General features: G+C 45.0%; 1 protein-coding gene across 2 annotated transcripts; it reads right to left on the bottom strand.

The window, feature by feature from the left end:
* Positions 1 to 1,126: 1,126 nt before the first annotated feature.
* On the bottom strand, positions 1,127 to 25,446 carry nim1ka (NIM1 serine/threonine protein kinase a). 2 transcript variants are annotated; one of them, XM_020463666.2, is made up of 8 exons: positions 25,115 to 25,446; positions 14,176 to 14,267; positions 11,078 to 11,140; positions 10,627 to 10,906; positions 10,387 to 10,499; positions 3,503 to 3,624; positions 3,198 to 3,344; positions 1,127 to 3,008 (listed from the first exon to the last, which is right to left on the bottom strand). In XM_020463666.2, the coding sequence occupies exons 4-8, from the start codon at positions 10,839 to 10,841 to the stop codon at positions 2,253 to 2,255; spliced, it is 1,353 nt and encodes a 450-aa protein (XP_020319255.1). In that variant the 5' UTR covers positions 10,842 to 10,906; positions 11,078 to 11,140; positions 14,176 to 14,267; positions 25,115 to 25,446; the 3' UTR covers positions 1,127 to 2,252. The 2 variants fall into 2 exon arrangements, with proteins under 2 accessions (XP_020319255.1, XP_020319259.1); XM_020463670.2 differs by lacking the exon at positions 11,078 to 11,140.
* Positions 25,447 to 25,691: the final 245 nt, after the last annotated feature.

The raw sequence follows: 25,691 nt of genomic DNA on the forward strand, positions 1-25,691 counted from the left end.
GACTCAAACTATACTAAACCATGAATCAAAGGCATCACAAATGGATGAGGTTTACTGCTTGTGAAAATGTATTCTTGATAGGATATAATGGCATTTTCTCTCATACATCTTTGATATTTTTGTTTCTTCAGAAAATATTGAGCTGCACGAAGAGAGACATACTGAGACGAGGGCACGACAAAGCCTATTTCGCCTCAGGAGACTGAAAAGATTTGGCATGGGTCCCCAGATCCTCAAAAGGTTCTACAGGTGCATCATCGAGAGCATCACTGCCGTGTATGGCAACTGCTCGGCCTCCATCCGCAAGGCACTACAAAGGGTAGTGCGTACAGCCCAGTACATAACTGGGGCCAAGCTTCCTGCCATCCAGGACCTCTATATCAGGCGGTGTCAGAGGAAGGCCCTAAAAATGGTCAAATACTCCGGCCACCATAGTTATCGACTGTTCTCTCTGCAACCACACGGCAAGCGGTACAGGAACACCAAGTCTAGGTCCAAAAGCCTTAACAGCTTCTACCCCCAAGCCATAAGATTCCTGAACAGCTAATCAAAGGTCTACCCAGACCCCTCTTTTATGCTTCTGCTACTCTCTGTTTATAATCTATGCATAGTCACTTTAACTCTACCTACATGTACATATTACCTCAACTAACCAGCACCCCCTGTATATAGCCTTGCTTGTTTTTTACTGCTGTTGTTTAATTATGTTACATTTATATATAGACTGTATATATATATATATATATACACACTTTTTAAAATGTATTTTTATTAACTTCTTAAAGCATTGTTGGTTAAGGGCTTGTAAGTAAGCATTTCACTGTAATACCTGTTGTATTCGGTGCATGTGACAAATACAATTTGATTTGATACTGTACATTAGGCAAACGCATATCATGCCCCCCTTCAGTTTCATCCACAGCTTAGAGTCTACATATGCCGATAAGCCTGATGTGTAGTCTAGTTACTGTTTCTGTACTGTAAGTAAGACATTAGGGTTGTTTCTTATTAGATACAGTTACCATTTATTGTCCATAATATAAACCCATTAACCCTAGATGAGAAAAATATGTTTTGCAATGAACATTGACATGTGAAGTTTATCAAAACATGACAGGACAACAAAGTATTTCAGCATTTTATTTAATATTTTGAAAATATATATTGGGCAGTAATATGGCATCATAACAATTGAAAATCAAATTATTGGCGTTGACAGGTAAGGTGTACAAATAACTGTCAACCCAACCAGGCCAATAAGGCCAATGTGTTCCTTTCAACCAGTTACCTGCTGATATCTAGCCTGGTCCCAGATCTGTTTGTGCTCTTGCCAACTCCATTGCTTATTGTCAAGCCAAACATGTTTTGCATGACAAGGAGTGACAAGGAGTTAGCACAAAAAGCAAAAACAGACTGGCTCTCGGGCTAAGAGATATAGACATCCCAAACCTCTCCTCGAGTACCCCCAGCCACCCCAGTTATTTTATGTATTCCAGAACTAGCACTGCTGATTCAACAAATGAAGGGCTTGATGATTAAGTAACCATTTGAATCAGCTATGCTAGTTCTGAAATACATCAAAGAAGAAGTGCACTGGCTGGGGCTACTCAAGGAGAAGTTGGGGAAGCACTGTGATAGGATATCATGTGCAAAATGAATAAAAATAACATGCATTTATGAAATAGGAGATGAAAATGTCTAGAATCATGATGGCATGTAACTGGAAAAAAAAATGTCTCTCAAAAACAGTGCAATAAAACATTCGAGAGATAATCACCTCCTGATTTCCAATTCAAATCATCACATTCTTCATTCTCATTAGCCTGGATGCTTGACTCTTTCTGCATTCCACAATGCTACATCTGGTTTTACCAAGCCTCAGTCGCTATACACCAGAGTTGTATAGGATTTATTGCTGCTTGAGGTCATATGAATATACGTATGCGTTAACAGTATATCACTTTGTAGAAAAGCGTCTGCTGGATGACCGTATGAACAATTTTAGCCTTGTCTGGTAAGATAAAGACGAAGAAGACGGGCACCCAGGCTAAAGTATATTCACACAGAGACTGATATAAAAATAAAACAAATCCTAACATCAATCCCAACATTTTGTCGATAAACATTCAAGACAGAAGTTGTACTGATTTAAAATTCACCACCTCATTCCTCATTCACAGTCACATAAATGTTTACTTTATTGACAAAAAAAACTACAACAAAAGTTCAACTATAGGAGCGAAGGCTTTTCGTCACAGAATCACACAGAGCTTGGAGGTGTGCCGTAAGCTGTGGTACGCCTTTAGCCGGTCCTTTTTACTCACGCTGGACCCGACCACATGTGTAACCACAGGCATGCTCTCCACCGCCCGCCTCTTGTGCGCACGGTGCAACAGAATCCTATAAACGCCCGTAACAGAACTCCTACAGTCCTTCCCCTGATTATTTAAGATATGCTCCGGGGTGATCCCTAGTATCTCCAGCGCCTCCCTCACCTCCGCCTCATCCTCCTCCAACTCTGAAGGCGTGCTCTCGGCCAGATAGGACGGGTCCAGTTTAAAGGGCTCCATGGCCCGAGGGAAGTCTATAGGCAGCAGCCACTCACAGCCCATCATCTGCTCCACACTGCAGCGGTCTGAGGGCTGGGGCTGGAGGATGCCTCTGATCAGCCTCTGGCAGGGCTCCTGTACCCAGGAGGGCAGCACATAGGCCCCCTCTAGAATGCAGCGCTTCAGTTTGGCCACCGTGTCCGCCCTGAAGGGCATGGTTCCTGTCACCATGAAGAACAGCATGACGCCCAGGGCCCAGATGTCTACGAAGACGCCTAGGTAGTGTTCGTCCCTGAAGAGTTCAGGCGCGGCGTAGGGCGGGGAGCCGCAGAACGTGTTGAGGGTCTCATCGCGGCGGCTCAGCGTGCTGAAGCCGAAGTCTCCCACCTTGACGCAGGTGCTGCAGGTGTAGAACACGTTCTCTGCCTTCAGGTCACGGTGGATGATGCTGTTGTCATGCTGTGGGGTGGGTCAAAGATTTATCTGGTTAACATACCGATATGTACCTTAAATACATCTCATACTCTTTAAATTACATTCAATGTTGCACAACGGAAAAGAAAAGAGACTGCATAATATTTATTTGGGTGGGCTCTGATGATTACACTGAAAAGTGTATGTAAGCAGGACTTCAGCCCTGAGCCATACCATGTGTTTGACAGCCGAGAGGATCTGAGAGAAGACGATCTTGCTGTCGATGTCCGACAGTTTCCCCTCCATGCTAATCTTGGTGTAGAGCTCTCCTCCACCAGCATACTCCATCACCAGGTGTAACCGTGACAATGTCTCCACCACCTGTCACCCGGCAGGAAGGCAGAGAGAGGATGGTCAAGTTGGCTTCTGATAAACTCTGTTTAAGAGCATTGCACTGATGATCTTAGCTTCTGACCAGGTTTTGTGTAACTCATTCCTTATCAACAGTGTGTGTGTGTGTGTGTGTGTGTGTGTCCGACCTCGTAGAGACGTATGATGTTGGGGTGGTGTAGTCTCTCCATGCTGGAGATCTCTCTGGACAGTAGCCTCTGGGTCTTCTGGTCCAGCTTGGTCTTATCCAGGATCTTAATGGCCACCTTGTCTGAAGGAGAACAGACAGAGGGACATGTTCATTAAACATAGAAGTTAGTACCAAAAAGAAGAGGCTGAGAGAAGGAGTAAGGCTATTTTAGCTTTTGGTGTTTTATTCTCTATTGAAAAGACTGTGCAATACTTTGTCGATGTCAACACACACTTCATTAGCATATCTGTATGCATAAGCAAGTTATGTGGCCGATTAAACGAGTGCATTCTACATTCTATTCCAAGCTAGGTGGCTTTCTCAAGTATGATGTCATAATAAGGACTGACATTTTTCATACTTTTCGGTTTCATTCTGTCACTATGATAATGGGATATTTATATTCAATATCAGTTGTGGAATGTGGTTCAATATTCCGGGAAATGCCCAAGTCCTGACTTAACACTTGTGGCAAGAGGATGTGCTTTACAGCGATCTAACCAAAGCGATCCAAAACGCATAGCTAGCTAGCCTATCCAAAGGCGAGTATCTGCAGATTTTTCTCGAAGTAGCTTGCTTGTTCTGCAGCATTGGCCATCAGTGTGTGCTTGGTGCTAGCTTCCTTTACTGCAGGAATCAGGAGAACCTGCAGGAGTTGACTGATTATGAGCCAGTCAATGTTGTGGATGTAAGTCCTGAGATGAGGCACGGGAGGAGATGGATAATGTTGACTTTAACTTTGTGGAACAACTGACCATTGAAAACCTCAAGGAGAGCTATTTGATGTCTGGGGTTCAGCTCATTCCGTTGTCCCCCAGCCTTCTCCTTTACCTCCATGGCTATAATTGAATGAACAGGATTACATACAACACTCCGCATGGTGCCTGGCAACACAGAAAACAAATCACAAACTTCCTAACTAAAATTTAACACTGCTGGGCATCTCCACCCATTATCTGGGGGTGCACCAGAGCAAGCAGCTAAAGCCTATGACTGTCTCCGGGACCAAATCCCAGGACGTAGTTTTAAAAAGAGCTGTAGAAGCCTAGACAAATCTGCAAACAGTTAGATATAGGCTTATGATGATATTGCTTTCTTGTATGCTATTGTATATTGTCAATTTTCTCTGAGGCAACTAACACATTTGTTAGAGAGCTTGATTTTCATGGAAACGCATTTTCTTGATTATAGCCTATTCTAAAACAATCAATTATAAGTATTACTCGTTTCAACAAGTACTTTCTTGAAGAGTCGTATTCGACTATTGATGAGACGACAGGACAGAGCACAAATAACCAAACGGAAATGATGATCACACATACTGTGTAGGTTGTAGAGAACAAAAAGAACATGAAAACATCCAATTGAACCCATTTAGGAGAAGGGTGAAGCTGGTTCAGATTTGGCTTTGGGGAGTATAAGCTCCTCAGAGGAGGAAAGGGAGGACCATCCTCCTCAGTGAATTTAATACAATTAAAAATAGTGAAACAACAAAAAAAGTTATCCCTTTTAGAAAAATTCTATACTAAATATACTATATATACAAAAGTATGTGGACACCCCTTCAAATTAGTGGATTTTGATATTTCAGCCACACCCATTGCTGCCTGGTGTATAAAATTGAGCACACCGCCATGCAATCTCCATAGACAAACATCGGCAGTAGAATGGCCTTACTGAAGTGGTCAGTGACTTTCAACGTGGCACCGTCATAGGATGCCACCTTTCCAACAAGTCAGTTCGTCAAATTTCTTGGTCAACTGTAGGTGCTGCTATTGTGAAGTGGAAACGATTTTTATATTTATTTTTATTTCACCTTTATTTAACCAGGTAGACTAGTTGAGAACAAGTTCTCAATTACAACTGCGACCTGGCCAAGATAAAGCAAAGCAGTGTGACACAAACAACAACACAGAGTTACACAAGGAATAAACAAACATACAGTCAATAATACAATAGAAAAAGTCTATATACAGTGTGTACAAATGATGAGATAGGATAAGGAAGGTAAGGCAATAAATAGTCCATAGTGGCAAAATAATTACAATATAGCAATTAAACACTGAAGTGATAGATGTGCAGAAGATGAGTGTGCAAGTAGAGATACTGGGGTGCAAAGGAGCAAAATAAATAACAATATGGGGATGAGGTAGTAGGATGGGCTATTTACATATGGGCTATGTACAGGTGCAGTGATCTGTGAGCTGCTCTGCTGGTGCTTAAAGTTAGTGAGGGAGCTGGTGCTTAAAGTTAGTGAGGGAGATAGGAGTGTCCAGCTTCAGTGATTTTTGCAGTTCGTTCCAGTCATTGGCAGCAGAGAACTGGAAGGAAAGGCGGCCAAATGAGGAATTGGCTATGGGGGTGACCAGTGAAATATACCTGCTGGAGCGCGTGCTACGGGTGGGTGCTGCTATGGTGACCAGTGAGCTGAGATAAGGCGGGGCTTTACCTGGCAAAGACTTATAGATGACCTGGACGAATATGAAGCGAGGGCTAGCCAACGAGAGCATACAGGTTGCAGTGGTGGGTAGTATATGGGGCTTTGGTGACAAAACGGATGCCACTGTGACTGCATCCAATTTGCTGAGTAGAGTGTTGGAGGCTATTTTGTAAATTACATTGCCGAAGTCAAGGATCAGTAGGATAGTCAGTTTTAGGAGGGTATGTTTGGCAGCATGAGCGAAGGATGCTTTGTTGCGAAATAGGAAGCCGATTCTAGATTTAATTTTGGATTGGAGATGCTTAATGTGAGTCTGGAAGGAGAGTTTACAGTCTAGCCAGACACCTAGGTATTAGTAGTTGTCCACATAAGTCAGAAGCCTCCAGAGTAGGGACGCTGGACGGGCGGGCAGGTGTGGCCAGCAATCGGTTGAAGAGCATGCATTTAGTTTTACTTGCATTTAAGAGCAATTGGAGGCCACGGAAGGAGAGTTGTAAGGCATTGAGGCTCGTCTGGAGGTTAGTTAAAACACAGTGTCCAAAGAGGGGCCAGAAGTATACAGAATGGTGTCATCTGCATAGAGGTGAATTAGAGAATCAACAGCAGCAAGAGCGACATCATTGACGTATACAGAGAAAAGAGTCGGCTTGAACCCTGTGGTACCACCATAGAGACTGCCAGAGGTCCGGACAACAGGCCCTCCAATTTGACACGCTGAACTCTGTCTGAGAAGCAATTGGTGAAACAGGCGAGGCAGTCCTTTGAGAAACCAAGGCTGTTGAGTCTGCCGATAAGAATGTGGTGATTGACAGAGTCGAAAGCCTTGGACAGGTCGATGAAGACAGCTGCACAGTATTGTCTTTTATCGATGGCGGTTATGATATCGTTTAGAACCTTGAGGATGGCTGAGGTGCACCCATGACCAGCTCGGAAACCAGATTGCATAGTGGAGAAGGTACGGTGGGATTCGAAATGGTCAGTGATCTGTTTGTTAACTTGGCTTTCGAAGACCTTAGAAAGGCAGGGTAGGATAGATATAGGTCTGTAGCAGTTTGGGTCTAGAGTGTCTCCCCCTTTGAAAAGGGGGATGACCGCGGCAGCTTTCCAAACTTTTGGAATCTCAGACGATACTAAAGAGAGGTTCAACAGGCTGGTAATAGGGGTTGCAACAATTGCGGTGGATCATTTTAGAAAGAGAGGGTCCAGATTGTCTAGCCCAGTTGATTTGTAGGGATTTTACAGCTCTTTCAGAACATCAGCTATCTGGATTTGGGTGAAGGAGAAATGGGGGAGGCTTGGGAAAGTTGCTGTGGGGGGTGCAGAGCTGTTGACCGGGGTATGGATAGCAAGGTGGAAAGCATGGCCAGCCATAGAGAAATGTATTGAAATGATCAATTATTGTGGATTTATCGGTGGTGACAGTGTTTCCTAGCCTCAGTGCAGTGGGCAGCTGGGAGGAGGTGCTCTTATTCTCCATGGACTTTACAGTGTCCCAGAACTTTTTGGAGTTTGTGCTACAGGATGCAAATTTCTGTTTGAAAAAGCTAGACTATGCTTTCCTAACTGCCTGTGTATATTGGTTCGGGGGGGCTATTTGATGCTAATCCAGTAGGTCCAGTAGGCAGTCAGGTCTTGAGTGAAACCAGGTCTATGTCTGTTCCTAGTTCTAAATATGTTGAATGGGGCATGCTTATTTAAGATGGTGAGGAAAGCACTTTTAAAGAATAACCAGGTTTCCTCTACTGACAGAATGAGGTCAATATCCTTCCAGGATACCCGGGCCAGGTCGATTAGACCCATTATGGACGCAGGCAATGAGGCAGTGATCGCTGAGATCCTGGTTGGCCGGGGTGTTAAGCATGTCCCAGTTTAGGTCACCTAACAGCACGAGCTCTGAAGATAGATGGGGGGCAATCAATTCACATATGGTGTCCAGGGCACAGCTGGGGGAAAAATGTGGTCTATAGCAAGCGGCAACGGTGAGAGACTTGTTTCTGGAAAGGTGGATTTTTAAAAGTAGAAGCTCAAATTGTTTGGGCACAGAGGTCAAGGAGCAACTACGGCTCAGCCGCGAAGTTGTAGGCCACACAAGCTCATAGAACAGGACCGCCGAGTGCTGAAGCACATAGCGTGTACAAATCGTCTGTCCTCGGTAGCAACACTAACTTCAGCACAAGAGCTGTTCATCGGGAGCTTCATGAAATGTGTTTCCATAGCCGAACAGCCGCACACAAGCCGGCTGGAGTGGCGTAAAGCTCGCCACCATTGGACTCTGGAGCAGTGGAAATGCGTTCTCTGGAGGGACTAATCACGCTTCACCATCTGGAATCTGGGTCTGGCGGATGCTAGGAGACCTCTACATACCCCAATGCATAGTGCCAACTGTAAAGTTTAGTGGAGGAGGAATAATGGTCTGGGGATTTTTTCATGGTTCGGGCTAGGCCCCTTATTTCCAGTGAAGGGAAATCTTAATGCAAACAGCATAAAATAATATTCAAGACAATTCTGTGCTTACAAATTTGTGGCAAAAGTTTGAGGAAGGCCCTTTCCTGTTTCAGCATGACAATGCCTCCATGCACAAAGCGAGGTAAATACAGAAATGGTTTACCGAGATTGGTGTGGAAGAACTTTACTGGCCTGCACAGAGCCCTGACCTCAACTCCATTGAGTTGGTGGTCAGATGGAACGCCATCTGTGAGCCAGGCCTAATCGCCCAACATACGCGCCCAACCTTACTAATGTGCGCTCTCTCTCTCGATTTGATTTAATTTGAGAGCTAGCTTTATTTCGATTTTCTTTTCTTCTCACTTTCACTTACCTGGCTAGCGAATGCAGCTAGCTAGTTTAGCCGACTCAAACACCTGGCTCAAACAGAGAGGGATGCTATGTTAGCTAGCTGGCTATCCAACACTGGAACTCTTTCAAATCAAGGTAAGGTTTTGGTTTTATTATTTTATTGCCACCGGGGCTCGCCGGTGTAACTGTTTTATCTGCCGGCACTGTACTGCATGATTGTAGTTGGTTTATTAACATGTTAGTTCTAGTACCTAGCTATGTTGACTATGACGTTAGCTAATATGGTGACAATGATGTAGGCTGTGTGTGTAGTGGTTAGTGATTATGGTGTGAAGGTTTGGCTTGGAAAGTTTTTGTCACCTGGTCACAGGCACTGAAGTCCACAAGCGAAGGAAAAAGTTGAGAGGAGGAGAGCGAGTAAATGCAAGAAGAAATTACACAATGAGCAACCATACTATTTGTATGTGGCTTCTATGAAAGTGAACTGTGTTTGCGGTGATCAAATCTGTTGATGAACTTTTCTTAAACAGAAGCAAACAGAACAAAACGGGGATAACATACCTGCATTTGTCCAACAGAAACTCTTGTTTGCAACTGCTGGACTGATAATTACACCTTAGGTCAGCTAGATACACACAAGAGTGTTCAAGGCGGTATTGAATGTGTCACTGTCTGTCTTTGATTACTCTAATTTGTCTCTTGACCTGTGCACCTACGTTGTAAACTTTCATTCATAGGCTAGGATGTATCAACCTCATGATGGGTTCAAGGAAAATTTGAATATCATGTAGTAGCCTAAACCTATCAATGTTACATTGAGCCGGGTGAATGGATTATGAATGACAGTCATCCAATATGCTGTAATAGAAATAAGGCCATGCTCATCTTAAACAGCTCTGACCACCCTGACCTCACCTGCAGCACCCATACTTGATATCAATAGCATAAATGAATTAATAATATAGAGGTCCCTAAGCGGTATGATGGTGCTGAGATATCTAATTGTGCTTTGACATGCATAATTAATTAAGACTGGTATTAGTCTCTCTTTCTGCTCTGCCACAGCTTTCAGTGACAGCCTTTAAAAAGGCCACGTAGCTCATTTTGCTTTGTCGGACTAAGCAAGCGATACCACACACGCACCCTCACTCACACTACATACAGTCTTTGATGAAGCATGCAGCAATTCCAGCCGTCGCTAGGGAAACACGAGATCTCTAATCAATCCATCTTTTCAAGGGCAGCAGACAAGCTGTCTCGCTGTGGCTGATTCCGACCACAGGCCCAAACCACTGGCTCATTAGCAAACAGCTATCTAAGGATACGTATTATTAGCTCATTGATGAAAACAGCTAGTCAGTCATCACTGTGGTTTGAGACTTTGCTGGAGCAGAGGAGCTGGGATTTTCCGAGAATGATTCAACTCAAGCCAGCATATTTAGTGAAGATTGGCCAGGCCTAAATATATCTTCTCACTTTTACTGGTCAATGAATTGAATAATTTAAAAGAGATTCAAAGGTTTAGTGAGCATCTACAGTACAGCAGTACAGTCTGTTATGTTAAACATCAGCTAATGTGTTTGCTGCTTGGCAGGGGTCTTCCTTACCGTTGGTGAGGGCGTGGATCCCCAGTTTGACATGGGAGAAGTTTCCACAGCCGATCTCCCCGCGGACCTTGTAGAAGCCGATACGTCGGCCCACTGTGAGCTCACGGACCACCCTGTCAGTAGGGTTACCAGAGGGGTTGCCAAATAATCATAATTAACAAAGGATCCAGAAAAACAATACATGATAATGAATTTCTTTCTTGTTGTGTTCTAAGGGAGCGTTGGGTGTCCTGGTTCTACCTGTCGTCCTGGCACATGTCGAGGTTGAGCCTCTCCAGGGGTGTGAGTTGGCGGGCAGGAACCCCCTCATCATCTGTAGCGATGTCTGAGCTGTCCTGACGGCTCCAGCGGGCATATCTCCTGTCCTGACCGCCTGTACTCCCAGCCCCAGAGCCCCTGGAGCTCCCCACCGTAGCCCCAGCAGGGCCTACCCCAGAGGGGCACACGGCCGTCATCCTACCCAGGATGCCTAGGATGGGGGTAGCTCATGGCTGGAGGGGGTTCTGATACAAGGCACCACCTGTGGGAGAACACACAGAACAGAATGATATCATGAGGGAAATACCCAGAGCCCTGTTCAATCCAGTCTATAAAACCCCTTTTCTGGGCTGCAAAAACACAGACTTCTTTTATTTTATTCATGATCTCATGAAAACCAAATTAAAAGCGAAGAGCAAAGTGTGAATCTCACCTTTATACATAGGGTCCATGTAGAGAACTTTTCTGTTGACCGAATGTCCAGACGACCGCAGATCTAAGCCAGCGAGACAAAACAGAGGCTACTATTCTATTCCTCAAGTGCGTCTCTCCAGACCTTCGATGGACTGCAGTTTGAACACTCCCTTAACCAAGGCGGTTGATGACAGTTTCTGACCCATAGCTCAAGGAAGTTAACCCCAGACCGTTTGTAAGCCCAACTCTAGATCATTCTTTGAAACAGAGGATGGCTTAGAGTGAACAACAGTTCACCTCAGTCTGCTGGCTCTCTCATTAGTGCAGCTGCGTTTTAATTGGCGCTTTGATTCCCTGAGATATAAATAGCCCACAGGTGGTGGAGGAGGGGGAGGGAGGAAAGGAATATGGCTGAACGTTAAGGTGCTGCCATGGGGTACTTCCTTAAACGCCCCACAAAGTTGTCCATCTCTTGGGGCGGCAGGTAGCCTAGTGGTCAATAACCGACAGGTTGTTGAATTGAGTCCCTCAGCTGACAAGGTAAAAATCTGTTGTTCTGCCCCTGAACAAGGCAGTTAACCCACTGTTCCCTGGTAGGCTGTCATTGTAAATAAGAATTTGTTGTTAATTAACTGACTTGCCTAGCTAAATAAAGATAAAAAAATGTCAATTGGAACAATGAACTCAGTTGAAACATTAACTTTAACATTCTCCCATTCTCTCGTCTCTTCTCTCTAAAACACTGGTGCAGGGATTAATGAAGACAGTTGCTACATCTTTTAATCCCGGCTTTATTCATTGTGTGTGTGAGCATGTGTGTGTGTGTGTGAGGGTAGTATACAGAATATGTGTCCATACTTGTGGACAAGTGTTAATGTATGTCTGCTTACCTGTGTGAACACTCAAACAAACTGATTAGAACATATTTTGTTTTCAGGAGATGATTAGGTGACAAGTGTGTGAGTGTGTGCAGGCGAATTTGTGCACGTGTGTCTGTGCTAGTTCATTCACACGTGTGCGTCTGTACGTGTGTGTGATTAGGTGATAACTCCTTGTTCTGGAAGCTCTAACAATGTCCCTGGAGTAGAGGCGGAGGTAGCTTTACACTCATTAATGTGTTTATTATGGATGGTAAAGGGAAACAAGGTTTTCTAACCTAGCACTAACTCACTTAGCACCACTGTCATGTGTCATGTCCAAGGGTCTAACCTATGCTCATAGGGCCAGTTTCCCGGACACAGATTAGCCTTCCCAATTAAGAACTTTTAATTGAGATTCTCCATTGATAATGCTTTTTTAGTCCAAGACTAGGCCTAATCTGTGTCTGGGTAATCTGTGTCTGGGAAATGCCAAACAGATTATAGGGCCCACTTTGTGATTATTAAGAATGAATCACAACGCACTCTTCAGCTGACGTATCAGAGGGATGCACTAACAGACAGAGAGAGAGCGAGAGGAGTAAAGAGGGTTTGAATCTTTGAAGGTGAGCACACTTGAGTTCATCGGTCTGAGAACCCACCCACACTATAATAACCTGTAATGCAGCATGATCCTCTCCATCATAGCAAAGGGTTAGGTCCTTTATCCTCAGCCCAAACACCAGACACACTACTGTTCTCACACAACCACACTGCTCTTTAATACTACACCGATGAATCTCAGACATGACCGGCCAATAGCCATACACCATCACCGACAGACAAACGTCAACAGAGGAGGGACGCCTGTGTATACAGGTTTTCAGTCCAATTCTAGGCATTTGCTATCTACATTTGCTTTTCCAGAATATACAACTACAGTACATTTCTACAAATACCGATTGATCGATTCCGCAGCAAGTACCAATCTAAATGTACATAATCATGATCTTATATAAACACCTCATTAAGACACATGATATCTCAAAACAGAATATCCCTCGTCTTGCCAGGAGCTCCCCTATTCAATGTCTATTAAGGGGAAGCAGTGGAGGTGGAGCATAGCAAATCAAAGAGATTCCCCTTTGTGACCTCTCCCATCTGTCCAGCCTTCAAACACCTTTCTGCCTTTCTGTGTCTCTCTAGCATGAATATCTAACGATTGATCTGAGGCCGACTAAAAGGACTCGCCAAGAGAGAAGAGGGCTCCGCTTTTACAGCACAAAGCGAACACTGCTCCGCAAAGTATAATTACGCTATAACAAGCACTGCACCTGCTATAACATCTGCTAAACTGAGCAATAAACTTTGATTTGATATTATCCATTTATGTGAGCGTGCAGACACACACACACACACACACACACACACACACACACACACACACACACACACACACACACACACACAAAGGTGTTGTTTATGAATTGTAATTGGCAGCTGATACACCTGAGTGTATAGAGTACCTAAAAGGTGACCTCAGTAAATCGATGGGCACCCGAGTGACACAGTGGTCTAAGGCACTGCAACTCAGCGCAAGAGGCGTCACTACAGTCCCTGGTTCAAATTCAGGCTGTATCACATCCGGCCGTGATTGGGTGTCCCATAGGGAGGCGCACAATTGGCCCAGTGCTGTCCAGGTTTGGCCGGGGTAAGCCGTCATTGTAAATAAGAATAATTTGTTCTTAACTGACTTGCCTAGTTAAATAAAGGTTCAATAAAATGGGAAATGTTTGTGTTTAGGGTCAGGTTGACAACTCCACTTGGTTGCTTGGCAATGGACAGTGAGCATATTTGTGTGCATCTCTCTTCTGGATTAGGTATTAACTGGTGAATGTGAAGAGAGAGCAGAGCACTGTGTTCACAATTACACATTGCTTCATTGAGTTTAAATCGCACACACCACAGGAGGTTGGTGGCACCTTAATTGGGGAGGATGGGCTTGTGGTTATGGCTGGAGCGGAACAGGTGGAATGGTATCAAATACATCAAACACATGGTTAGATGCCATTCCATTTGCTCCGTTCCAGCCATTATTATGAGCCGTCCTCCCCTCAGCAGCCTACAGTGACACACACATACATACATACATACACACTAGCTAAATGACGCTACCTTTCTGTATGGTGTAGGCAATATCAAATTAGAACTACATGGTAAAAATACTTATTCACGAGCCAGTAAAAGAGATTCAACTCACCAGTCAAATAGCAGCAGACAGGGGCTAAGGATCCATTAGGATGGTTGGTGGTGGAGGGCTGGTCCAAGCTCTGGTGATCCTCTTCGTTTACTCTGCAATAACAATGGCGAAAACTATAATGGAAGAATCCATCCACAACACGTAACGCAGGTCTGAAGTGCACTCCACTCTCCCTACATGTAGGCTACCAGTTGTATGAGAGGATGTATTTTCCTTGAGAGAAGCACTGGTACTGCAGCTCACAACACCAGGTAGCTTCGGGGAAATGCTTTCTATGAAAGGGATCCTCCTCTTCCTTTGACTAAAACTCTCTCTCACTGTCTCTCTCTCACTCCCACTGTCTTTTTCTCTCTCTCTCTCTGAATTCTCTCTCTTAGTCTTAGTCTGCTTGTGTGTGTGTGTGTGTCTGTAATTTCCTCTCTTTTACACACACACACACACACACACACACACACACACACACACACACACACACACACACACACACACACACACACACACACACACACACAGAGGGAGGGAGGGCTCTGGCCACACAAAGCTCCCCTGTGTGATAATTGAGATGTGTGGTTGTGGAGAATAAAGAGCTGAGCGGTGAAAGGACAGGGACAATAGCGGTTGTGGGCCTTAGTAACAGAGAGACAGGCCTCTCTAGAATCTGTGGGACAAACATTTCACATTTCCAAAAAGGACTGACCCAAATCTCCCCATTGCTATAACCCCTCTTGTGCACGCACACGCACACCAGAAATTGTCTCTGGCATTTTCCACACACTGGCTTATTACATTATTTGAGATAATAATAATTTTGCAAGAGAAAAACAAGTGAGACAGGCACTCTGGGCTAGAAATGGACGAGCCCATCTGGCATTTGCCCGAAACACCAGATCACCAGTCCGTCCCTGCACACACACACACACACACACACACACACACACACACACACACACACACACACACACACACACACACACACACACACACACACAATGTTCCCTTGCTCTGAGTCATGGAGCCCCAGCCAAAGAAACATAATCTGGGCATTTCTACAGGCCTGGTTAGGTACATGAGTGGGTCTGCTTTAAAAGCACACATGGGATGTGGTCAGTGCTGTTTTTACAGCTTGGCAAAAGAAATATTACAAAAAGAAAACCAGCCCTGTCGCGGACCAGGATGTCTTGCTCCCAGACAGACCAAAAAACTTCTTTGCTCTCTTTGAGGACAATACAGTGCCACTGACATGGCCCGCTACCAGAACCTGCGGACTCTCCTTCACTGTAGCCGACGTGAGTAAAACATTTAAACGTGTTAACCCTCGCAAGGCTGCAGGCCCAGACGGCTTCCCCACATATTCAATCAATCCTTATCCATGTCTGCTGTTCCCACATGCTTCAAGAGGGCCACCATTGTTCCTGTTCCCAAGAAGGCTAAGGTAACCGAGCTAAATGACTACCGCCCCATAGCACTCACTTCTGTCATCATGAAGTGCTTTGAGAGACTAGTCAAGGATCATATCACCTTCACCCTACCTGACACCCGCTCTAATTTGCTTACCGCCCCAATCAGTCCACAGACGACGCAATCTGCCCTAACCCATCTGGACAAGAGAAATACCTCTGTGAGAATGCTGTTCATCGACTACAGCTCAGCATTTAACACCATAGTACCCTCCAAACTCGTCATCAAGCTCGAGACCCTGGGTCTCGACCCCGCCCTGTGCAACTGGGTACTGGACTTCCTGACGGGCCGCCCCCAGGTGGTGAGGGTAGGTAAACAACATCTCCACCCCGCTGATCCTCAACACTGGGGCCCCACAAGGGTGCGTTCTGAGCCCTCTCCTGTACTCCCTGTTCACCCACGACTGCGTGGCCATGCACGCCTCCAACTCAATCATCAAGTTTTCAGACGACACTAGTGGTGGGCTTGATTACCAACAACGACAAGACGGCCTACAGGGAGGAGGTGAGGACCCTTGGAGTGTGGTGTCAGGAAAATAACCTCACACTCAACGTCAACAAAACAAAGGAGATGATCGTGGACTTCAGAAAACAGCAGAGAGAGCACCCCCCCCCCCCCCCCATCCACATCGACGGGACAGTAGTGGAGAGGGTAGTAAAGTTAAGTTCCTCGGCTTATACATCACGGACAAACTGAATTGGTCCACCCACACAGACAGCATTGTGAAGAAGGCGCAAACTTTTACAGATGCACAATCGAGAGCATCCTGTCGGGCTGTATCACCGCCTGGTACGGCAACTGCTCCGCCCATAACCCTAAGGCTCTCCAGAGGGTAGTGAGGTCTGCACAACGCATCAACGGGGGCAAACTACCTGCCCTCCAGGACACCTACACCACCCATAAAGATCATCAAGGACAACAACCACCCAAGCCACTGCCTGTTCACCCCGATATCATCCAGAAGGCGAGGTCAGTATAGGTGCATCAAAGCAGGGACCGAGAGAACGAAAAACAGCTTCTATCTCAAGGCCATCAGACTGTGAAACAGCCACCACTAACATTGAGTGGCTGCTGCCAACATACTGACTCAACTCCAGCCACTTTAATAATGGAAAAATGTCCATGGGAATGGAGAGGGGCTGAGTGGGGAAGCCCAGCTTGGACACCAGGGTAGCGTCCATAAAACTCTTATTGGAGAGTCAATGAGTACCCTGAGAGATTACGACAGGTTCACCCACAGCAGGATGGTGTGGAAAGCGGTGCGAGTAAGGGGAGAGGAAAAGTTATCCGTATTGCCCACCAGAGTACTCACCCCCACTAGTGAGCCTGGTCTTTTAGTGGACAGGAGGACATGAAATGACCAGTAGTCCCTCAATATAGGCAACGTCGTGTGAAGCCTGTGTAGACGTTCAGCTAGGGACAGCCTTGCTCTGCCTAGTTGCATCCGCTGAGGAAGAGGTGATTCAGCAGACTTCGGAGACTCTCGGGGGAACTCAAGAGTCCTCTCGGCAACGGAGACGTCGGGGACTTCTGGGATGCCTCGGAGACGAGGTGGAATCCTTGGGTGGGTAAGTGGAATCGGATCCCCTCTCCTTCCTGCGTTCCTGTAGCCATCCATTGATCCGGACAGTAAAGATCCGTCGGTAGTTCACGGGCTGCTAGTTCGTCCTTAACCTCCACCGATACTCCGTGCAGGAACGTGTCCAACAGCGATTCCGGGTTCCAGGCACTCTCAGTTGCCAACGTGTGGAAATCCACTGCATAGGTTGCCACACTGCGGGAGTCTTGCTGAATCTGGAGTAACTTCCGGGTAGTCTCTCTCCTGGACCATGGAGAATCGAAAACCTTCTTCACCTCTGCCACAAACTCCTCCAACAGTCAGCATACGGCTGACTGTTGTTCCCACACGGCCGTAGCCCAGGCGAGAGCCCTCCAAGACATCGGCGTGATGAGATACGCTATCTTCGAGCAGTCTTCGAGCAGTCTGAGGGGAAAGAGGAGGGCTGCAGCTCGATGATGAGAGAACACAAATTCCCAACTCTCCAGCAAATGGTTCCAGGGGTGGTAAGCGGAGCTCTCGGGAATCCAGGGTGGCCGGTGAGGCCACGCTGCCAACAACTGGGTCACTGAGGGGCTGGGAGGTTACCGTCGCGGTAGGCTGTCTGCCAGACAACCTGTGGATTTGCTCCAGCAAACAATGCAAATAGTTTGGGTAGCCATTTGATTACCTTTTCATAAGTCTTATGGCTTGGGGGAAAAACTGTTGAGAAGCCTTTTGGTCCTAGACTTGGTACTCCAGTACCGCTTGCCATGCAGTGGTAGAGAGAACAGTTTATGACTGGGGTGGCTGGGGTCATGCCTTCCAATAGTGGCTCCTTGGGAGTAGACGGTGTTGGAAAGCTGGTCCAAGTCTGCTGGGTCCGTCAAGGCCAGTTCGTACTGTCAAGGCTCAGGAAAAGACCCAGATGCAGATTGTTACTTTGAAACTAAAGTTTATTACAAAAACAGGGGGGCAGGCAAACGACAGGTCAAGGGCACGCAGAGGTTAGTAGTCCAGCGCAGAGTCTGAAAGGTACAGAACGGCAGGCAGGTTCAGGGTCAGGGCAGGCAGAGGTCAGTGATTCAGGGTGGTGTGACAAGGTACAGAACGACAGGCAGGCTCAGGGTAGGCAGAATGGTCAAAAAATGGGAAAGCTAAAAAAACAGGAACTAGAGACAGAAAGTAGCATGGGAAAAACACTGGTAGGCTTGACGAAACAAAACGAACTGGCAACAGACAAACAGAGAACACAGGTATAAATACACTGTGGATAATGAGGAAGATGGGTGACACCTGGAGGGGGGTGGAGACATGCACAAAGACAGGTGAACCAGATCAGGGTGTGACAATACTGGTACTACCAGGCTTGAAGTTGAAGTCTCAGAAAGTGTCCATCACACAATAAGGCAGTGGCTCTTAACCTTGTTGGAGGTACTGAACCCCACCAGTTTCATATGCGCATTCACCGAACACTTCTTAATTGGAAAAATAAAATGATTTTTTAAAATTCAAAACATAGGTATATATTTGACTGGTGCACAAAATGAACCGTGCATCAACATCACTGTGATCAAAGAACAAAATCATCAAAACATGATTCACACAAAAACAAAAACATAATAATTCATATTTACTGCAAATCAGTGTGACTTCTGCTGTTGCCTTTCAGAGACTAGTTCAGAAATGCGCGGCTTCACCTTGGCACCTTGCCACTCTGTCATTTTCGCAACAAAGTCTGTTCCTTTTCTTCGTTTTTATGTCCAGTCTCCTCCAAAAGGATTGCTCGCAAAGATATGTTGTAACAAACGGTATGAAAATCTCCAGAGCTTTCTTAGCAATAACAGGGTACGTTACCATTTGTTGACACCAAAACGTTGAAAGCGTTGTTCTGAAGAGCTGTTGTTGAACCTTGGATTTCAATGATTTCATCGAGGTATTCATCATTGACATCTGTTGTCTCAACACTAAACGTGAACGGCTGTCTCACCCATGCTGGATATGACTCTCTTGTAGGGAAGTATCCGTCGAGAGACTTTGCAAGCTCATCTAAGTGCGTGGCAATTGCTTGCTTCAGTTCCGCGGCTACAGAAATGTCTCCAATTCCAGATACATCTTCAATCTTACTTACACAGTCGTCCAGCAGGGGAAAGTTTGCGAAGTTATTGTTCTCTGTTCGTCGTTTCCATAACAGTAGCTTTTTTTTAAAAGCCTTCAGGTTTTCCTCCGCTTCGATGATGTTGACTCCACCGCCCTGCATCTTTTGATTGAGATGATTGAGAGCTGTGAAGATATCGGCCATGTACTCTAAAATGAGAATGAACTCAGATTTTTGAAGCAATCTGCATGACAATGTTGGTGCTCTTGCAAAAACAGGGCTAATTCCACACGCACGGCAAAAACACGATTCAGCACCTGTCCCCGGGATAACCACCGAACGTTAGAATGGTACAGAAGTACCTCGAATTCAGAGCCCATTTCTTTACACAGCTCACTGAAGATGCAATGCCGCAGAGGACTAGTTCGCACATAGTTCACGCATTCCACTACAATTTTTAATACTTCTGCCAGTTTTGGAGGCAAGGTTTTTGTTGCCAACGCATGCCTGTGCAGAATAAAATGCATAACAATGATGTGTGGTGCATCGGCTTTCACTAGCACTCCAAAACCAGACTTTCTTCCCAGCATGATTGGAGCTCCGTCCGAACAAACTGCAGAAACCATATCCCACGAAAGATTGACTTCTTCAAAGACAACATCCACAAGTTTCTTCACATCGGCTGCCTTAGTTGTTGTTGTAAGAGGCTTACAAAATAAAAAATCTTCCTTTATCACGTCGTCTTTCACATAGCGCACGAATACAGCAAGCTGGCTTAGATTGGAAACATCTGTGGTCTCGTCGAGTTGAAGGCAGAATTTTGCCGGGCTTGAAATCAGATCTGCAACTACTTGAGCCAAGATGTCTTTGCTCATGTCCTCTATTCTGTCGCTGATGGTGTCAATTGAAAGAGGAATTTGGGATAACTTAACTTCAGCCTCTTTTCCCAGCATGATATTCGCCATCTTCAACACAGCTGGTTTTATGAGTGTTTCACCAATGGTGTGTGGTTTGCCCTGCTTTGCGATCAGGTAAGCAACTTCGTACGATGCTGTGAGGATCGGTTTGTTGATGGGTACAAAGCCGAGAACAGGCAGAGTAGCCTTTTCATCGAATCTGGCTCTCTTCACCTTGAATTCAGCAAGCGTTGTGTTCTTGTATTTTCCATCTCCATGCAGCTTAAGGAAGTGTTCTTAGTTTTGCCGGTGCTAGACTAGAATTGCTCAATTTGGCATTGCAAAACATGCAGTTAGGACACGGACTCCCATCACGTTCCGTTATACATGTGAATCCATATTGTACATATTCGTCCGACCACTTTCTGTTTTTGCTCGACATAGTAAGTATGAAGGGATTCAAATATTAAGAAAGAAATCACAAGACGTACCATCACGACAGTCACAAGTCGACTACTGAGCGCACCAAATTCCCTGCAGCACAGATAGGCCAAGTGATGTAGCGTGATCACCTGCAGCCAATGATGGCCAAGCGGGGCGTGTCATCACGAATCATATGAATCGGATGTGTGTCTTGACCTCCGCCGAACCCCTGAGACTGACTCACCGAGTCAGTCTCTTAACCCAGGTTAAGAACCACTGCAATAAGGTAAATGCCAGACTGTAAAATTAAGCATTACTGACAAATGAACATGGAGATATAATGCATTCGGAAAGTATTCGGACCCCTTGACTTTTTCGACATTTTGTTACACTACAGACTACAGTCTTATTCTGAAATTGATTAAATCGATTTTTCCCCTCATCAATCTATATACAATACTCCATAATGACAAAGCAAAAACAGGTTTTTAGAAAGTTTTGCTCATTTATTCAAATAAAAAACAGAAATATCAAATTTACATAAGTATTCTGAACCTTTACTCAGTACTTTGTACAGCCTTGAGTCTTCTTGGGTATGACGCTACTATCTTGGCACACCTGTATTTGGGGAGTTTCTCCCATTCTTCTATGCAGATCCTCTCAAGCCCTGTCAGGATGGATGGAGAGCGTTGCTGCACAGCTATTTTCAGGTCTCTCCAGAGATGTTCGATTGGGTTCAAGTCCGGGCTCTGGTTGTGCCACTCAAGGACATTCAGAGACTTGTCCCGAAGCCACTCCTGAGTTGTCTTGGCTGTGTGCAAAGGGTTGTCGTCCTGTTGGAGGGGTACCTTCGCCCCCAGTCTGAGGTCCTGAGCGCTCTGGAGCAAGTTTTCATCAAGGATCTCTCTGTACGTTGCTCTGTTCATCTCTCTCTCGGTCCTGACTAGTCTCTCAGTCCCTGCCGCTGAAAAACATCTCCACAGCATGATGCTGCCACCACCATACTTCACCATAGGGATGGTGCCAGGTTTCCTCCAGAAATGACACTTGGCATTCAGGCCAAAGAGTTCAATTTTGGTTTCATCAGACCAGAGAATCTTGTTTCTCATGGTCTGGGAGTCGTTTATGTGCCTTTTAGCAAACTGCAAGCGGGCTGTCATGTGCCTTTTACTGAGGAGTGGCTTCCGTCTGGCCACCCTACCATAAAGGCCTGATTGGTTGTCCTTCTGGAAGGTACTCCCATCTCCACAGAGGAACTCTGGAGATCTGTCAGAGTGACCATCAGGTTCTTGGTTCCCTCCATGACCAAGGCCCTTCTCACCCGATTGCTCAGTTTGGTTGGGCGGCAGCTCTAGGAAGTGTCTTGGTGGTTCCAAACATATTTCATTTAAGAATGATGGCCAGTGTGTTGTTGGGGACCTTCAATGCTGCATACAGTTTTTGGTACCCTTCCAGATCTGTGCCTCGACACAATCCTGTCTCGGAGCTCGAAATCACATCAAAGTTTATTTGTCACGTGCGCCAAATACAACAGGTGTAGACCTTACAGTGAAATACTTACTTGCAGGCTCTAACAATAATGCAAACAAGGTATTGGGTGAACAATAGGGAAGTAAAGAAATAAAACAACAGATAAAAGTCAGGCTATATACAGTAGCGAGGCTATATACAGTAGTGAGGCTATATACAGTAGTGAGGCTATATACAGTAGTGAGGCTATATACAGTAGTGAGGCTATATACAGTAGCGAGGCTATATACAGTAGCGAGGCTATATACAGTAGTGAGGCTATATACAGTAGTGAGGCTATATACAGTAGTGAGGCTATATACAGTAGTGAGGCTATATACAGTAGCGAGGCTATATACAGTAGTGAGGCTATATACAGTAGCGAGGCTATATACAGTAGTGAGGCTATATACAGTAGCGAGGCTATATACAGTAGTGAGGCTATATACAGTAGTGAGGCTATATACAGTAGTGAGGCTATATACAGTAGCGAGGCTATATACAGTAGCGAGGCTATATACAGTAGCGAGGCTATAAAAGTAGCGAGGCAACATACAGACACCGGTTAGTCAGACTGATTGAGGTAGTATGTACATGTAGATATGGTTAAAGTGACTATGCATATATGATGAACAGAGAGTAGCAGTAGCGTAAAAGAGGGGTTGGTGGGTGGAGGGACACAATGCAGATAGCCCAGTTAGCCAATGTGCAGGAGCACTGGTTGGTCGGCCCAATTGAGGTAGTCTACAGACAATTCCTTCGACCTCATGACTTGGTTTTTTCTCTGACATGCACTGTCAACTGTAGGACCTTATATAGACACGTGTGTGCCTTTCCAACTCATGCTCAATCAATTGAATTTACCACAGGTGCACTTCAATCAACTTTAGGAAAGGGTCTCATAGCAAAGGGTCTGAATACCGAATGTAAATAAGGTATCTTTTTTTAGTTTTTATAAGTTAGAAAACATTTTTAAAAACCTGTTTCTGCTTTGTCATTAAGGGGTATTGTGTGTAGATTGATGTGATAAAAAATATATATATTTTAGAATAAGTCTGTAACGTAACAAAAGTGGAAAAAGTAAAGGGAGTGTGAATACTCTCCGAATGCACTGTATAGCCTTGGCCTAGTAATCACTCATGGGCCTCTCCACCCTATGAATGACATTCTGTGAACACTAGGTAAAGAACAGACGATTCAAACAAGAAACCCAGCAGACTTGATTAGAGCAATCATATAAAACGCCTTCAGAAGGGAGAGGAGTTTGATTACCTAGATAGCATCAGCAATTTGTCGGTGTAGGCAGAACAACAATCAGGAGAACGAGAGAGAGAGAGAGAGAGTGTGCGAGAGAGAGACAGGTTCATCTGATCAGAATAACTCAACTTCAATCAGTGAACACATTGAGTGACCACCACTCACCAAGATCAAGTAGAGCTGGAAACAGATCAAAGAGAATCTTCCTTTGAGACTAGTTCTAAATAGATCTATCTTACATAGTACAAGGTATGTGTTTTGTGCCCTGTTTGTGACGGGAAATAAAGGAAGCTGTATGAGGAGTGACTTCCAGGTCACACACACACACACACACACATCCCCGGGGGTCTGATGAAGTTACCATGACACTGTGCAGAGGGAGAGAGGTGTTTTCACACTGCTGTAAGCACTCGGGGGAACACATGCGCACCAACTAAAATGATGGCTTGGACGAGGTATCACCAGTGACTCATTGATTGTACCAACTCACTGGGCAAGTGCTATCCTATCCATGCCACATCAACAGAAACACATAAGGTGTTAGGTAGAGAACAGTCCCAGGTCAGTGAGAACAGAGTGAATTCTATGATATTCTACATTATATTTAGCCTACAACTGTTCTATTCAACTCTATGGTCTCTACATCCTAATGAATCTCTTTGGGACATATCTTTCATTTGTAAGCAATTGGCAATGATCTACAAAATAGAAAAGAGAAAAAGTGTTAAGAAGTTATGAGGTGCCTTGACCAGTGACAAGAGCCATTTCCGCTGCATTGTATCTCAATAATCTATTCACGTTCTTGTATTCTCTAATCTGAACACTTTAACGCAGCTTTTATCTTATAAAATCCAATTCATGTGTAATGTGCTCCGTGTGATGGAGCATCAAAGGCAAAGCAAACAGACAGTCTGTCTAACAGCCACACAACAGTAGCCTCCCCACATTTGAGTGTTTATAGAATTGTAATGGAAGTGGTCAGAATAATATATTTAGCCCTCAGACCTAATCACTAGGCATTAGCTCAATGGGATAAGGCATTCCTGAATTTCTCAGACAACCCAGGTTTGATAGCAGGTTAGTTGCGAATTCTGGTTCACATTACAGGGAGCATGGTATAAAGACCTCACAACTAATTTACCCTATCCATCCTACGAAACTAGGCAGCTTTGACTCAGGTATTCCATGCATCATTCTTGACACATCACAGAGAGAGAGAGAGAGAGAGAGATACACCTGTGTGTGGTCTCCCTCCACATTGGTGCTTCAGTCTCTAAACATCTAAACTTTAATGCTCAGTTAATCCCCTTTATCTATAGCAGTGAATCTCAAGTCAATGCTATTACATCACTCCCGACTATAGTAGCCTATAACCAATCTCTGCCCATTTAATCTGTCCACGAGAGAGTACTGCCCACTATGCTACCCCTAGACGTTGCTCATATGATCAATCTGTTGAATTAATAATAGGCCAACACTGTTCTTATAAGTTTCAGTGATGTTCACAACATGTCATGTACCTGGTCTGTTTCAACCACAGCCACAAGGTAGCCTAAACGTGACAATAAAACGACATCGAGAACAGCAAGAACAGAACAGATTGACACAGGGTAGGCTACAATAACATTCAGGACGTCAGAAGCGGCGTCACCTACACATAAACATCATGAGAACGCAGCCATCCAGCAGAATATTGCTATTAATTTTACTTGGCCAGCCTGTCAGCTATGCACAACACATGAAACACCCATGTCGCCTTACCTTTCTGAATTACACGCAGACGCCGATTCAAAAGGCAAAATTACCGACAGAATTTATTCGGAGGACAACTATTTTACCCTGTAGTGTTGCCACTGATGTCAATTGCCACTTTGCTTCGCAACCAGCCAGCTTGCGACAGAGGGAATCCCTTTGAGTGACAGTTTCTTTGGCGAATTAGGTACGGCAGGGTGTGTTATCTGCCTCTCTTTAGCCAATGCATAAATGCGTTTGATGGCCTTGGCTGGAGTCCACGGGCATAGACAGAGAATTCGTTCAGCACCACAGAGCTCTCCGTACACTGAGCTAGTCCTGTCTAAATTCTTTCTGCTTGCGGTTCAATTGTCAGTTCAAACAGGAGGGGGAGCGGGGAAATCCCTGTCTTGTGCCCCAATTTCATCAGATAATGTATTATTTGTGTACATTTTTGCTATATTTTTATTAAACATATTATTTCAGCTGGAAAGTTGAAAGCTTCCAAAGTTTTGAAAATAAAAAGGCAATTCAAGATGATAAAAGTCTTTGCAGCATCAACAGCCATTATTGATACATCTCTATCTTTTTTGTTGTTGTATTGTAC

Source organism: Oncorhynchus kisutch, linkage group LG3 (assembly GCF_002021735.2).
Source record: "Oncorhynchus kisutch isolate 150728-3 linkage group LG3, Okis_V2, whole genome shotgun sequence".
Lineage (NCBI taxonomy): Eukaryota > Metazoa > Chordata > Actinopteri > Salmoniformes > Salmonidae > Oncorhynchus > Oncorhynchus kisutch.

Excerpts from the sequence above, each read along its gene's own strand:
- nim1ka (XM_020463670.2), bottom strand. The coding sequence starts at position 10,841 with ATGACGGCCGTGTGCCCCTCTGGGGTAGGCCCTGCTGGGGCTACGGTG. Across the intron at positions 10,500-10,626 it reads GACATGTGCCAGGACGACAG|GGTGGTCCGTGAGCTCACAG; the intron begins GTAGAACCAGGA and ends CCCTACTGACAG. Across the intron at positions 3,009-3,197 it reads TCTCGGCTGTCAAACACATG|CATGACAACAGCATCATCCA; the intron begins GTATGGCTCAGG and ends CCCACCCCACAG.